Source organism: Miscanthus floridulus, chromosome 8 (genome assembly GCF_019320115.1).
Source record: "Miscanthus floridulus cultivar M001 chromosome 8, ASM1932011v1, whole genome shotgun sequence".
Lineage (NCBI taxonomy): Eukaryota > Viridiplantae > Streptophyta > Magnoliopsida > Poales > Poaceae > Miscanthus > Miscanthus floridulus.
Window position 1 is genome coordinate 39,916,370 of NC_089587.1, and position 13,411 is coordinate 39,929,780.

At 46.8% G+C, this 13,411-nt stretch overlaps 2 protein-coding genes across 2 annotated transcripts; one reads left to right on the top strand and one right to left on the bottom strand.

The window, feature by feature from the left end:
* Nucleotides 1–197: 197 nt before the first annotated feature.
* On the top strand, nt 198–9,822 carry LOC136468913 (protein MRG1-like). Its single transcript, XM_066467313.1, has 11 exons — nt 198–353; nt 655–708; nt 875–888; nt 2,882–3,027; nt 3,642–3,680; nt 3,786–3,823; nt 4,735–4,845; nt 6,733–6,812; nt 7,447–7,616; nt 9,290–9,374; nt 9,456–9,822. Exons 1-11 carry the CDS (start codon nt 198–200, stop codon nt 9,541–9,543), a joined length of 981 nt encoding a protein of 326 aa, XP_066323410.1. The 3' UTR covers nt 9,544–9,822.
* Nucleotides 9,823–10,283: 461 nt separating this feature from the next.
* LOC136476224 (probable pectinesterase/pectinesterase inhibitor 61) lies at nt 10,284–12,860 on the bottom strand. Its single transcript, XM_066473984.1, has 2 exons — nt 11,762–12,860; nt 10,284–11,132 (listed from the first exon to the last, which is right to left on the bottom strand). The coding sequence occupies exons 1-2, from the start codon at nt 12,726–12,728 to the stop codon at nt 10,423–10,425; spliced, it is 1,677 nt and encodes a 558-aa protein (XP_066330081.1). The 5' UTR covers nt 12,729–12,860; the 3' UTR covers nt 10,284–10,422.
* Between the last annotated feature and the right edge of the window lie 551 nt (nt 12,861–13,411).

The following is a 13,411-nucleotide window of genomic DNA, read 5'->3' on the forward strand; positions in this document are numbered from 1 at the left end:
TTGGCCATTTGGGCTTCTCCACGGGACCACGTCCAAGCAAAGAAAGACGGCCCATTGCCCCGGAATTATTACCGTCAGTTGGTCCTCGTCTTGGACTCCCTCCCGCTGTCCGACTGTGCCCTGGTCGCCGCCTCTGTCCTCTCCCAGTCCCCCCCTCCCTCTCCGGTGAGACGCGAAATTGAATCGCAATCGAATCCATGGGCAGCTCGTCGAATACCAACACGAGCGGCGGGGCCAGCGACAAGGAGGAGAAGAAGGAGGACAAGGTCAACGGCAAGGACTCGTCGGAGCCATCCTTCAAGGAGAACGAAAGGGTCCTCGCCTACCCGGCCCCCCTCCTCTACGAGGCCAAGGTTCGCCGTTTCTTCCCTTCCCTTCCTGGCCCTAGGATGACGACCTCTTACTGGATGCTAGATACACTCACTTGTTACGCCTGTGTTGTGTTCCTGGATCCTTGTTAGGGTTAGGATACCATCGGGCCGCCCCGTCGGTCGATTCGATTCACTCCCCCCCTGCGTACATTGTGCTAGCTTTTAGGGTTTAGGCTTTATATCACTCACATCCCATCTGATCTATTCATGTTCCTTCTCTTCTTTCTTTGCTTCTTCAATTCACTGATAATGGAACTTTATCTGTTCTATCCCATTTCTCAAGGTTCAAAGGATCGAAAATCATGAAGATGAATGGCGCTACTTTGTCCATTATCTCGTAAGTCTTAAGTCACTCCATTGTGCAAGTATTCTTAAAGGCACTGTTTCCTCATTCTTTCATTCTTCATAACCATAGTCATTCGGATATTTCTTACTCTCATAGAAATCAGCGTATACCCGGCAATTTCTGCTGTTCTCTAATTCTTTGTCACTTTCTCTTGTAGGGTTGGAATAAGAAGTAAGTGTTTCATAACTCCATGAGTGGATGAATGTTAGATAAGTCTTCCATGTTTCTCCCCCACATTCGTACATATATCTTTTGTGATGTTTCCTAGATCCCTACTCCATGTCGATAAAACCCCCAATGGATTGTTGCTGTGCGCTTGTTCTAGCTCATCAGATGTTTCTGTGTCCATTTTCTAAATGGTGGCGTACACTGAACCAGTTTGTTTCAGCGATTTGACCACTACACATACTGCTCATTTCTCAGCCATGAGCCAGTGATACAGTTAAACCTGACGGCAGACGCCTTTTCATTTAACGAAATATATTTTCCTTAAAATAATATGATTTATTGTTCTGTTGGTCTGCCACTGATTAACACTACCTATGTGAAATGGCTTATAAGTTATGATTCATGAGCAAGTTTTGATCTACATGTTGTGCCTCTGCATTATGCGAACTTTGTTATACCGGTATGCCCAATCAATTTTGATGTGTAATCACTTGTAATCCTTGCTTGGGTTACCATCTGGCAAATATTCCCTAATTCCAGCCTTGTCTTGTGATTTTAAAAAGAGTTATCACCTATGTTGAAGTATCAATACGACAAGCAACATATTAAAGTCATGATGTTTTTTTTTGTTAATTTTGAGACAGAAGGGTCAACACCCCTTCCAATTTTCATATTAAAGTGGATAATCAGTTCCATTGCAGAGTTCATTAACATTGATGAACTAGCACAATAAAGACAGAGAACATTAATGAAACCTGTAGCTACTGAAACCATCAGACTACCGAATGACTTGATACCACACAATGCCACTGGATGGCCAATGTTTACATGAATAACATTACTACAACATAGTATGAACTCTCTCACCAATAGATCAACCAAACATGATCCAACCAAACTTCCTTGTACCAGAAACAGAAAAAAAAAAACTCTGATAGTTGGCCCTCCTACAATGGTGCCCAACCTTGTGACATGTCGCATCGTGAGTCTTTGGTCTCTGAGCTCATTCAGGCAACATTCCTCGCCCTCCTTTTTTCTGCAACAAAGACCATAATTTAAACCAATAACACAAACTGAAAATAGTCTGTATAGGGTCAGTAGAGAATTGATGTTTGAAACAAGCTCCTCAATTTCCACAATGTCCAAATTAATACTGAATTTCCAGTCCCCCAACATTGCCAAATTCCTATGGTCTTTAGAAAAAAGCATGTAACCATTTCCCAAGGAAATAATCAATGCAGGTAGGAGCAAGTTTTATATCAAAAGTAAGTACATCACAAACATTTTGTGGCTTCTATGCATCCTATTCCCAGTAGCTATGATGACTAACAGTCAAATTGTTGAGTTATTTGTTTCTTCCATAGTTGATTGATGCTCAGATTCTGTGCCTCCTATTTCGAGTAGCTGGGGGATTTACATATAGAGGCTGAGACAGCTTTTATGTTCATACAGGATATTGTTATTATCTTAGCTGGAGAATTCATTTTATGTTCTTCACATGGTAGAGTTTTGGGAGTTGGTCAGTTGGGTTGGGTGTTTGTAGGCTGTGCCTTCTGTTAGATTGTAAAATATGGTCAAACTATTTAACAGATGTGTATAAAAGGTTGTCTCATAGATTTCATTCATTTGGGTCCTTATAGCCAAGCCATGTTAAAGCAAACTGTTGTTTTGGCTAAATATTATGTTGATAAATTGAACATTGTTTGAGTGGATCGCATAATAGGCTTTGTAAATAAGTCACTCTAGGCTCAAGTTTAGGTGCAGACTGCTGTTCAAGTTGTCCCTTTTCCTTCTTAATATAAAGATACTTGCGTGTTCCAGGAAAAAAAAAAGGTTAACAACTAACTACCATATCTTGGTAGCGTTTCTTATTTGTGAGGTCCTGATTGCAGCTTGCTATTTTGTTGTCATCACACTTAATTAGTTTTCCTTCCCTGCTGTTCTTCCACTAAGCAGACATTCTTATCATCATATTTAATTTCCATTTTCTTTGTAGCTGGGATGAATGGGTTGCAAATGACCGCTTGTTGGCATTAACAGAGGAAAACATGCGCAAACAACATGAGCTTGACAAGAACCAGGTAGTTGACAAAACAATGAAGTCTGGACGGTCAACACAGCATAAACCAAAAGGCTCCAATGGTTAGCTCGCCCTCCCCTCCTCGTGTTGTATCTTTAAGAATAAAGGGCATTGTTATGACCAGGTTGATAGATTCTACTCCTGTATATGATACATTGTCTGTTTGTTGTACTGATCCTTTATCTATTAGGACAATCTATCTCTACTGTTGTGGATAGTTCTAAGATTGCACTCCAGTTAAGTCATTGTTGTGGTAATAGTTCTGCCAAATTATTATCTTCAATTCCTTACTCTCTGGGAGTGTCGTGTGCAAAGAATTCATGTCATGTTGGTGCCTAGTTTAGAGTTGAAACAATAATGGCAAGAATTGTGACAACTTTGCTACAACTGGACATTTTGATAATTTAACATTTACAGATCAAGGTGAAATTGCATGCTGGGGGTTATATAAAGTTAATGTAAAATTATCGTCCATTGCTGGAATAATTTTGTGATATAAAGTGAACCACCTTTGATAATAGACAATTATTCATTTTTATTAGTTCTTATCGGAGACTTCTTGTTCATGCTGTTCATCAGTACATGTTTTCTACCTCTTCATGCTTGTTTCTACATGTTTTGTGATCGTACTTTGCTCTTGAAATGTCTTACTAACTTGTCTATTGCCATTTTTCAGCAGATGCAAAAGCTGATAAAGATGACACTAAGAGTCTCAGTGAGTACAAGCTTTTCTTTTATATTTTTTGTCTGTTACCTTCTGATTGCAGTCAACACATTTATTTTTATTGTGTGATTTATCTTTATCATTTTTAAATTTCAGTGAAGGGGAAGAAACGTAAAAGTCAGCCTGGAACTGAGGTGACAACGGCTTAACCTTTTGTGCTATATGCCTATGCTTCCTTGATTTTTTTTTTTCATTTTCTCGATCCAAAACGATAAAAACACTGCATTTTCAGATTGTATTGTTGAGCTAGTGTAATTTTCCTTTCCATGCTCTGCTAATTACTGTTTACTAAGAATTTATTACTCACTCCGTTCCAAATTATAAGTCACTTTGACTTTTTTGGTACATCCATTTTGCTATGTATCTAGATATAACATGTCTAGATACATAGCAAAATAGATGTACCAAAAAATTCAAAGCGACATAATTTGGAATGGACGGAATACATTGTTTCTACTGTTTGGTTCCATTCGAGTATTTTTTGCAATTTGCCAAATGGAATGTTGTGTCTTCCATGTTCTAGTTCATTTCTTGAGACTATGGAGGGCCCAAAACTTGTATTTGCAATCCCAGCAGTGTCAAATTGGCTGGGGATGTTTTCCCTTGGTTGTAACCTACCTTTCTTTAAATGGCTACTCCCTTCCCTGGGCCAAGTCAAAGATCTTGTTTCCTTTTCCATTTTATAAGGATGGTTCTACCATTTTATCTCTATTTCCACATCTTAAAAGAAATATTGGGCAATCCATGCAGATGTGCTTTCTAATCCGATTCGAAAAACTGGAATTCATTTTTCAGACATCAATAATAATGTCATTCAATAAAAAAATTACTTGCAGCTGAATGTGTCAAAATAGAAGCACCGAAAATGTTGCATACTTAATGTCAAAGTGTTGGAGCTATCATACTACCAGTATGAATTTATTACCCACCCATCCTTAATGCCAGCAACTCATAAATTCAACGTTTTAGCTATCTGTTCTAGCAAGCTAAGAGACTGACACACCACTGTGCTAATCTTGTAACATATTTATTGCTATATCTGAAGATTCAGGAAAAGGAAAAAAGATCATCACAAAGTCTACTAGTGTTGCAGTTTCCTTTGACACTGAAGAAGCAACTTGTGGATGATTGGGAGTTTGTCTCGCAGATGGGTAAGGTATTTAGTTCTCTGTCTGTGTTACCTTTCAACTTTCATTAGTGTCTCATGTACCATTTGATGTCTCCTAGACTAAATATCACAATGTTTTGTGTTAATTGGCATGGAATTTCAGCAGCCTCATGTGGCAAGCTCATTCAGAAAAAGACTTTTTAATTCCATGTATTCCAATTATTTTGAATGAAAATCCAACAATTTGTCAACCCTTGTGGTGACCACATGAATATTACAGGAATTCGTTGAACTGGCAATCAAATAAGAAATGTCTGATTTGTCCATGCAATATGATTGTCGGTGTTTTGAGTAAACACCAACGAGTAAATTTGTATATTACACGTCTGGCCCGGATGGTGTGCTAAGAAGACACAAGGTTTATACTGGTTCGGGTAGAATGTCCCTACGTCGAGTTCTTGGCTGCTGCTTGTATTACTTAGCACTGAAAGTTCGTAGTAGGGGTTACAAACGGGCGAGAGAGGGACTGGTCCCAAGTCTCTGGTGATGTGTTGTTCGTGATGAGGTGCGGTGAACCAATGCCGTGTGATGCACTTGTTCCATCTCTCCTAGTGGGACGCCCTGCTTTCCCTTTTATAGCCCAAGGGAAAACAGGGGTTACAGCTGAAGGGAAGAGGGAAAGAGAGAAAACAGGCTCCCGGAGGTGTGTTGTTCTCCTCTTTGCGCGGGTCCCGCTGACCCTGTAGATCGTGGTAACAGCGGCGTCGTACCGGAGTCCTGTTGGCCGCTACAGCATGCGTGCGGGCGTCATGCGCCGTTCTTGTCTTCCATCCCATCCAAGCGGACGGAATGGTCAAAGAGTCCCTTGACAGGGGCCATGCGGGGGGCTAGCGGTACAGTGCCAGCCAACTGACATCGGTCGACTGACGTTGGACGGGGGTCAGGCAGGGAGTTGGCAGCACAGTGACCACACGTCCGTCACTGTGGGCGATGTGAGTTCCCCGTAATGACATGTCGTGGGGACGGGTCGTGCTGAGATGTGACCGCTCCCTACACGATGCCAGAAGTTTGACCTTGAGTAGTACTTTCTGTCCCGTAGTGGTTGGCGGTAACGTGAGCTTCTGTTAGGAACCGTGTCTGAGGGATCGGGCGAGGCGGATCCAGCCCTTAGACGTTGGCCGAGGCGGAGTCTACCCTCGGGAGTCAGCCGACGCGGAGCTTACCCTCGGGAGCCGAAGCGGAGCCGGCCCTCAGACGTCGGGAGAGGCGGAGCCTACCCTCGGGAGTCAGCCGAGGCGGAGCTTACCCTCGGGAGTCAGCCGAAGCGGAGCCAGCCCTCGGACGTCGGGCGAGGCGGAGCCGGCCCTCGGACGTCAGGCGAGGTGGAGCCAACCCTCGGGGGTCGGACGAGACGGAGCCAACCCTTGGAAGATAGCCGAGGTGGAGCCGACCCTCGGGGGTCGGGCGAGGCGGAGCCTGCGGCCTCAGTGTCCACCGAGGCGGAGCCGACCCTCGGGGGTCGGACGAGGCGGAGCCCAGCAAGAGGGGTAGTCGCGCTCTTGACCGCTCGGATGAATCAACGTTGATGGTTATTAGCTCCTCCTCTTCGGGTACCCTAGTATTGGTCCCCGACAATGATCCAAAGAATGCACCAAGCATTCTCCATATTTATTTATTTTTCCAAAGCAACAAACCTCAAGAACGATTTGTCCATGCAATAGGATCCAAAAGAACACTGTAATATTTGAGCTTGGATTCATTTTTTTCTGGACCCACTGATAAATAGGGAATTTGTATATCAGCTGAAAGAAAACAAGCTAATCTTAGTGGTAAACTGATCTGAACACCAGATGAAAGTCTTCTTGGCAATAGATAACCATATTTGCTTCGCAATTTTTGTTCAGCACAACTACCTGAGATTTCATTGGTCTGCAGCTTGTGAAGCTACCACGATCACCTACTGTTGATGATATTCTAAAGAAGTATTTGGAGCACCGGGCAAAGAAGGATGGCAAGTGAGTGTTCTATTGCTGACATGAATTCTTTTTCAGTATGCATAATTTGCTCATGGTCTAGTGCAATAGCCTTACCTGAACCATGCTCCCTTTTGTATACCATTATATAATTCAAATTTACTTACGCGTAGCAGCAAGGGTTGTTTCCATCAGAATGTTGACTGTGCAAAGCTGGCTCCTGCCCCTGCAAATTCGTTTTCCAGTTAGACAGCTTTCTTTCATTAGTTTTAGCAATACTTTTATAGTCAGTTGGATGTCCTTTGCTGTTTGATTGTATTGTTGTTACCATGTAACCGAAACAAATATAATGTTTAGTATGTCATGGCATTCGTTTAGTCATGCTAACAATGTTAACATATATAGCATTAGTTGGCTGTTGGATTGAGTAATCTCAATTACATCAATGAATGTGATGATAGCTTAAGCTGATAAATTCCAGTTTGCTTATTCATATTGATAGCTATGATTATGCTTTTACTTTTTTATTGCGCTTTGTGCTACAGTTTTCCTAATTCCATTTTATCCCACTTGCCATTTATCTAGGTTTTTTCAGTCCTTTTGTTTCATTTTGGTTGGTTGTCAGTACCAGCATTGTTTGGCTCTTCTATAGTTATAGCTTTTCTTTGTGTTGAAGGATAAATGACTCCTATGCTGAGATTCTGAAAGGATTACGCTGCTACTTTGATAAAGCATTGCCTTCAATGCTTTTATATAAGAAAGAGCGAGATCAGTATGCTGAAGAAGTTAAAGGTGATGTCTCACCGTCAACTGTATATGGAGCTGAGCACCTATTGCGCCTTTTTGGTATGTCCATTTGTCCACTAAATGAGTTCTTATGTGTTTTTGGTTTATTCTTTGATCATTTCTTTCTGCTTGTTGAAGTGCTCTGGAAGAGGTCAGAACAATTATGTTTGTTGTATTATCAAATTGTTTGTTTTTCCAGTAAGGTGTTTATTCTTTTCATTTTCCTTGCTACTAGTGTGAGCCCATATTTCTATTCAGGACCCATTTGCAAAATAGAATTCAAATTGGGGAAGTGAGAACTTTCTGAGTTCTGACTTTTTTTCCACCACAGCCCAAGCCGAATTTCATTACTTGAAAGCAACGAAACAACGACAATAAAACGCAGCGAGCCTAAAACAGCCACGTTGAACTGAACACACAGGGTTCATCCAACTGGCACACCCCAAACTAACGTACAATGTCACCCACAAAAAAGCATCCAACCATGCGCTGATATTGCAGTGTTCTGACTTAGTGGTAAAAATGAAAAAAAAAAATCCTATTGATTATGCTATAGCTGCTGATATTACAGTGTTTCTGTTCCCACACGTACTGTATATCTTGCTCACTGGTAATGTGGCCACTGCTATTGTTACTGTAATCTTGCATAACATGCCTTTGAATTTTGCACTTAAGCCCGTGGGATCATCTTCATGTGTCCTTAGATGGTTACAAGGTTTACAGCTTGCTGAGAGGCAGTCCAGAGATGTTCATGGCTGAATGTGAAGGGACTTGGGAGTGGGAGATAGGCATAGGGACTAGAGTTGGCTACTAACTAGTTTGATATTTTCTTGCTTCCCGTGGGATCGTCTTCATGTGTCTTTAGATGGTTACAAGGTTTACACTGTGCTGAGTGGTAGTCCAGAGATGTTGATGGCAGAAGGTGAAGGGACTTGGGAGAGCGAGATAGGCATAGGGAGTAGAGTTGGCTACTAACTAGTTTGATATTTTTCTTGCTTAATTCCAAACGGTAATAAGTGGCCTCCTTATGATACAGGAGAGCCTTAAGTGTATGGAGGGGGGAAAAAAGCAAGGTGGTCTGCCATCCTCCAAATTTCCAGTTAAAAAATTCAATCTGCACTGGAAGGGGTAACAGATAAAATGCGTCTGCAAAAGTGCAAAGTAAACTGAAAACAAATAGAAACTTTTGAAAATTAGGTTTTCCCTAAAAATATATTTTGTTTGTCATGGTACTACTAAAAATACGTACTTGGAATTTAGAGAGTAGTATTCTAGTAGACTGCTCAGGTGTTCTGATTTTTTTGTCTTTTGTGTTCTTTAGGCGTTTGAATGAACTTTTGAAAACCGAAGGTCCACTGCTGATTGGTAATACATGATGATTGTGTGGGTTGGTGTGGAATAATCCGTGGATCAGATCCCCCTTCCTCTTGATGAATTATGGGGATCTTTATGTGCTTTGTCATGATGAATGTACCATGTTGATACAGTAATTAGCCCACAAGGCTTCAGTTCAAGAAGACAACCCAAAAATTACAAACATGACAAGTTGATTTGTTCTTCAGCACACGATATTCCTATCTAGTCTAGTAATCTAATGGCTACTATAATTGATATATCTTGGTTATATTAATATGGCTATTACCCAAGCATGTTCAGTATGGAACCATGCCACATGCCCTTGTTTACATAATAAAATATCAAATATCTTAAATTTCTGACTTGCAAGTTTGCAGTGAAATTGCCAGAGTTACTTGCTTTTGTCAATATGGAGGAAGATGCGCTGAACAAGCTACAGATAAAATTGCTGGACATTCTCAAGTATGCTTTCTTGCTTCAGAGTTATGCTTGCCAACCTTTTGTTTAGCTTAACTTAAACCATTCCGATGGGTTTTCTGTCAGGTTTATTCAGAAGAATCAGAGCACCTTTTTTACCACTGTGTACTTGGATGATGGTCGTAAAAGTGCAGATGGGGCTAAAACCAAATGATTGCATGTGAACGTTTTATATTATGTAACATCTTTCGATGGACTTGTAGGTGATAGTCTGGTACTGTTGTCGATATGGATGTCGCTTGACTGTGGCGCATGAACATTGATTGCTCTACAATCAGTTTATGTAGGAATGTATGTAGGATAGATGCCGCAGATGCCTGAACGACAGTACTTGAACTGCCCTAAGCATGTTGTATTTTCTTTAGATGTTGGAACTAAGACGGCTGAGTTGAATTTTCATTGTCAAGTGAGTCTCGATCTTGCCTCTCCCAAAAGACTCTTGCCATCACAGAATGATTCAGTGGTTGAAAAGCTCATCAAAACAACTTATGAGTGCAATGGATGACCGTTGTGTGAACTGTTATATCATTTGGCGGGCGTCGGAACATAGTTTTGTACATCCTGACCATCTCTGTATTCACCGAATAGTATAGTGGATCTTCACGGGATAAACCGGTGGCCTTGGCGGCGGCTGCCTTCAACTTCACTCTGCAGGAGGTGATGAAGCGCGCCCCGGAGTGAATATGGCCGTCGGCGGCGGCGGTGTCTGAATCCACCTTCTTGACTTCTTGTGAACTACGTAGAAATGTGGGAGAAATTGTTGAGACGGTATTTGCATTTGCCAAGTTCATGGCGCCAGCTCAGGGTAGCCGACGCAGCAGGGAGCGCAAGAAGCAATCAGATCAGTTTTTATGCTGCAAATTTGTTATCTGAAATCTCACTGCAAAATGACTTGAACTGCCGCCACTCAATGTACATCCCACATGTAGGTAGGTACAATTCCACGTCTACTTGTCAGCCTGCCTGGTGCGTGCGGTGGTATGCCTTGAGATTTCCATCAAGACGACGCAGACGGCAGACGCACGCAGGCTGCTTACAGCAGCGAGAGCCCGGCAACGAAGGAGACCCCGGTGGCCGGCAGCCAGGACGCGCCGTCGATGAAGCGCGCCACCGTGAACCTCTCCGCCTCCGCGGTGCTGTTGATGACGCGGTGGCCGGGCCACGGCACGCGGCCGGCCACCCCCGCGCCGGGCCCGTAGTTCATGTACTCGGCGAAGTAGAGCCTGTCGAGCGCGTACGGAGTGCTGCTGGCGTTCCACTCCAGCCACCCCTGCGGCGGCACGTGCGGACCGATGAACGACAGCATCACCACCACCCTGGAGAAGGGCTTCCATGGCCGGCCCAGGTACGCCGTGGGCGCGACGAGGCCTTCTTCCGCTGCTGGCGTGGCCAGGAGGCGGCAAGCGTGGAGGACGATGCCGGTGAGCTGGCACGACTCGTTCCGGCTCTGCGCGGTGACGGTGTTCTTCTGGCCCGGCAGCGGCACCCGCGCCCAGAGGTTGCAGCGCTGCAGCACGGCGGCAGCGTTGCCGAAGACGAAGTCGACGGTGCCGTAGACGTCGCAGTCACGGTAGAACTGGCGGTTGGAGTGCGCGTACAGCGTGTCCTGGTACCCGGCGATGCTGCAGCGGTGGACGACGGCGCGGTCGGCGCTCACGCGCAGCGCCACCGCCTGGTGCCTCGCCGGCCCCGCCCAGTTCTCCACCGTCATGTCGCGCATCATGAACCCGAACCCTGACGCGGCTGCACGTCCATCAAGCGGCCCAACATGTTACATGCGTGTGGGATCCATCATGTACGTTGTTCTTGTTGTATGTACCAAGACAAATGGAAAAGACCGTGACAAGCAATGACATGTAGAGGCACGCAGCATGGCACAGAGAAATGCGTGGCACAATTGCAGAGCCATCGAGGGCGACGTGACATCGTCGGTCGTCGCAGCATGCAGCAGCCAAGTGCCCGGCACCCCACCTCACCAGGCCATCGGTAACACGCATCATCAGTTAAAGGCCGCTACTACTGCTACTACCCCACACCAACTGGCAGCTGTACCATGTCGTCGTCCCCATGTACAAACAGAGTATGGGCATTACTGCCGCATATTTCTCCCATCGGGTCCATTTCACAAAACTCACCAACCTTTCCAAGTTCATGAAATTTGATTTACTCGGCAGATGAAATACTGCCATTTCACTTCCAAACGACCCATTTCAGAAAGCTTACCAACTTCACGAAACTTTCAGAAAGCTACTGCTACAAGTTATTGTAACAGAGCAAATGCAAGCTTTGAATGATACTTCTACGCTTTCGATTCCGTTAAAAAAATCTGTTTCTATGAAAGTGAGAATGAAAATGATCATGGCGTCACGTACCAAAGGTGGCGGTGCGGAAGGTGGTGTAGTTGTCAGCGACGCTGCGGTTGCCGGCCACGACGGTGACGCCCTTGCCGTCACCGACGAACACCAGGTTGGTCTTCTTCATCCCGACCTTGACGTTCTCGTCATACCGCCCCGCCTTGACGTGTATCACCGTCCGGCGCTCGCTGCACTCGGGCGCCGCCTTGACGGCGTCGGCGATGGTGGCGTGCGTCCCCGTGCCGTCCTTGGCGACCACAATGTCGGCCCTCCCGGCCAGCGACGCCGCGGGGGCCAGCAGCAGCCGCCGGTCCCTCGCCGGCAGCCACCGAGGGAAACCGCATGGGCCCTGCCGTCTCGCCGTCTCGTTCTTGCAGCTGCTGCGGACGAGGCCCGCCGCGCCGCCGGCCTCCTTGGTTGTTGTTCCGGTGGCGGTGGCGGCCTCCGCTGCAGCGGTGGTGGACGAGGCGTACATGGCGAGGCTGTCGCGGACCACGCCGCGGGCGGCGGCGAGGTGCCGGTGCGCTTGGAGCGGCGCGCCGGCCTCGGCGAGGCTGTCGGCGCAGGTGTCGTGGTTAGTGAGCGCGGCGGAGAGCCACGTGAGCGCGTCGCCCCGGGCCGCTCGGGGCGCCGCCCTCGCGCCGGCCAGGAGCTGGAGCGCCTCGTCCAGCAGCTCCGCGCAGTCCTCCCGGGCGGCCGCGGAGAGCGTCGGCGACGAGGAGGAGGAGGCCGGCGTGACGGCGGCCAGCGCACCGAGCGCCTCGCCGACGCGCGTGGCGGCGGCGTCGAGCGCGACGCGCAGGCGCTCGTGGTGGCGCGCCACTGCATGCGCCTTGGCGGCGGCCGGGAACGCGAAGACCGGGCGCGGGGCTGGGCCTGCGTGCGCGCTGCTGCTCCTGCACCCGGCGAGAATGAGCGCCAGGCAGGAGAGGATGACGAGGAGAGGAGGCGCGCCAAGGCGACGGGCGAGGAGGTGGTGGTCCATGGCGCGGCGGATGATGGCGCGCTCCTGAATCCTGATCGGGGAGAGCACAGAGCAGGGGTGGCTAGTGAATGTGCTCGCACCGGCCTTGGGAGATTCCGTTCTCCCTTTCTTTTTCCGGTGCTGCCTGCCAGGGGTCTGTTTGTAGGCTCACAGAGCAGCAGAAGCAGCAGAGTGGCTACTCGCAAGGAGCAAGCGGCGCCAGGGCGGGTGGCGCGAGTGAATGAGGCTGCACGAGCTGGAGCTTGCCACTCCCGGAAAGCGCGTCGGCGCGCGCTCTGCCGCTGGTTTTTCTTGTTCGGGAACGGGGTCGGGGGTTGGGCCCATCGATCGGCGGCCTGGCGCGTCTCGTGGTGCCGCCGGCGCGTTCAAGGGTTTCGGCATCACGAAGTTCCTTCGTAGGCTCCTCGTCGATCCTGTCGTCCGTTTCTCGTTCCATCCAGGTCCTGTGCTGCCTTATTAGCTCAGTGCGTTTTCTGCAGTGTGGTTCCAAAGGCATGAGCACAGGTGGTGCTGGGTTGGGTGTTTTAGTTTTACACTGCAACTGGTTCCGTGAGGGCCCGAGTGAGTCACCGCTGTTTCACGTGGACTGGGAGCTACTGGAAGCAGCTGCACCTGCCATTATTCCCTGCATCTTCTTACCTAGTCTTGCACAGTGAATAGAATAGCATCCAGGGCCTCGTTTA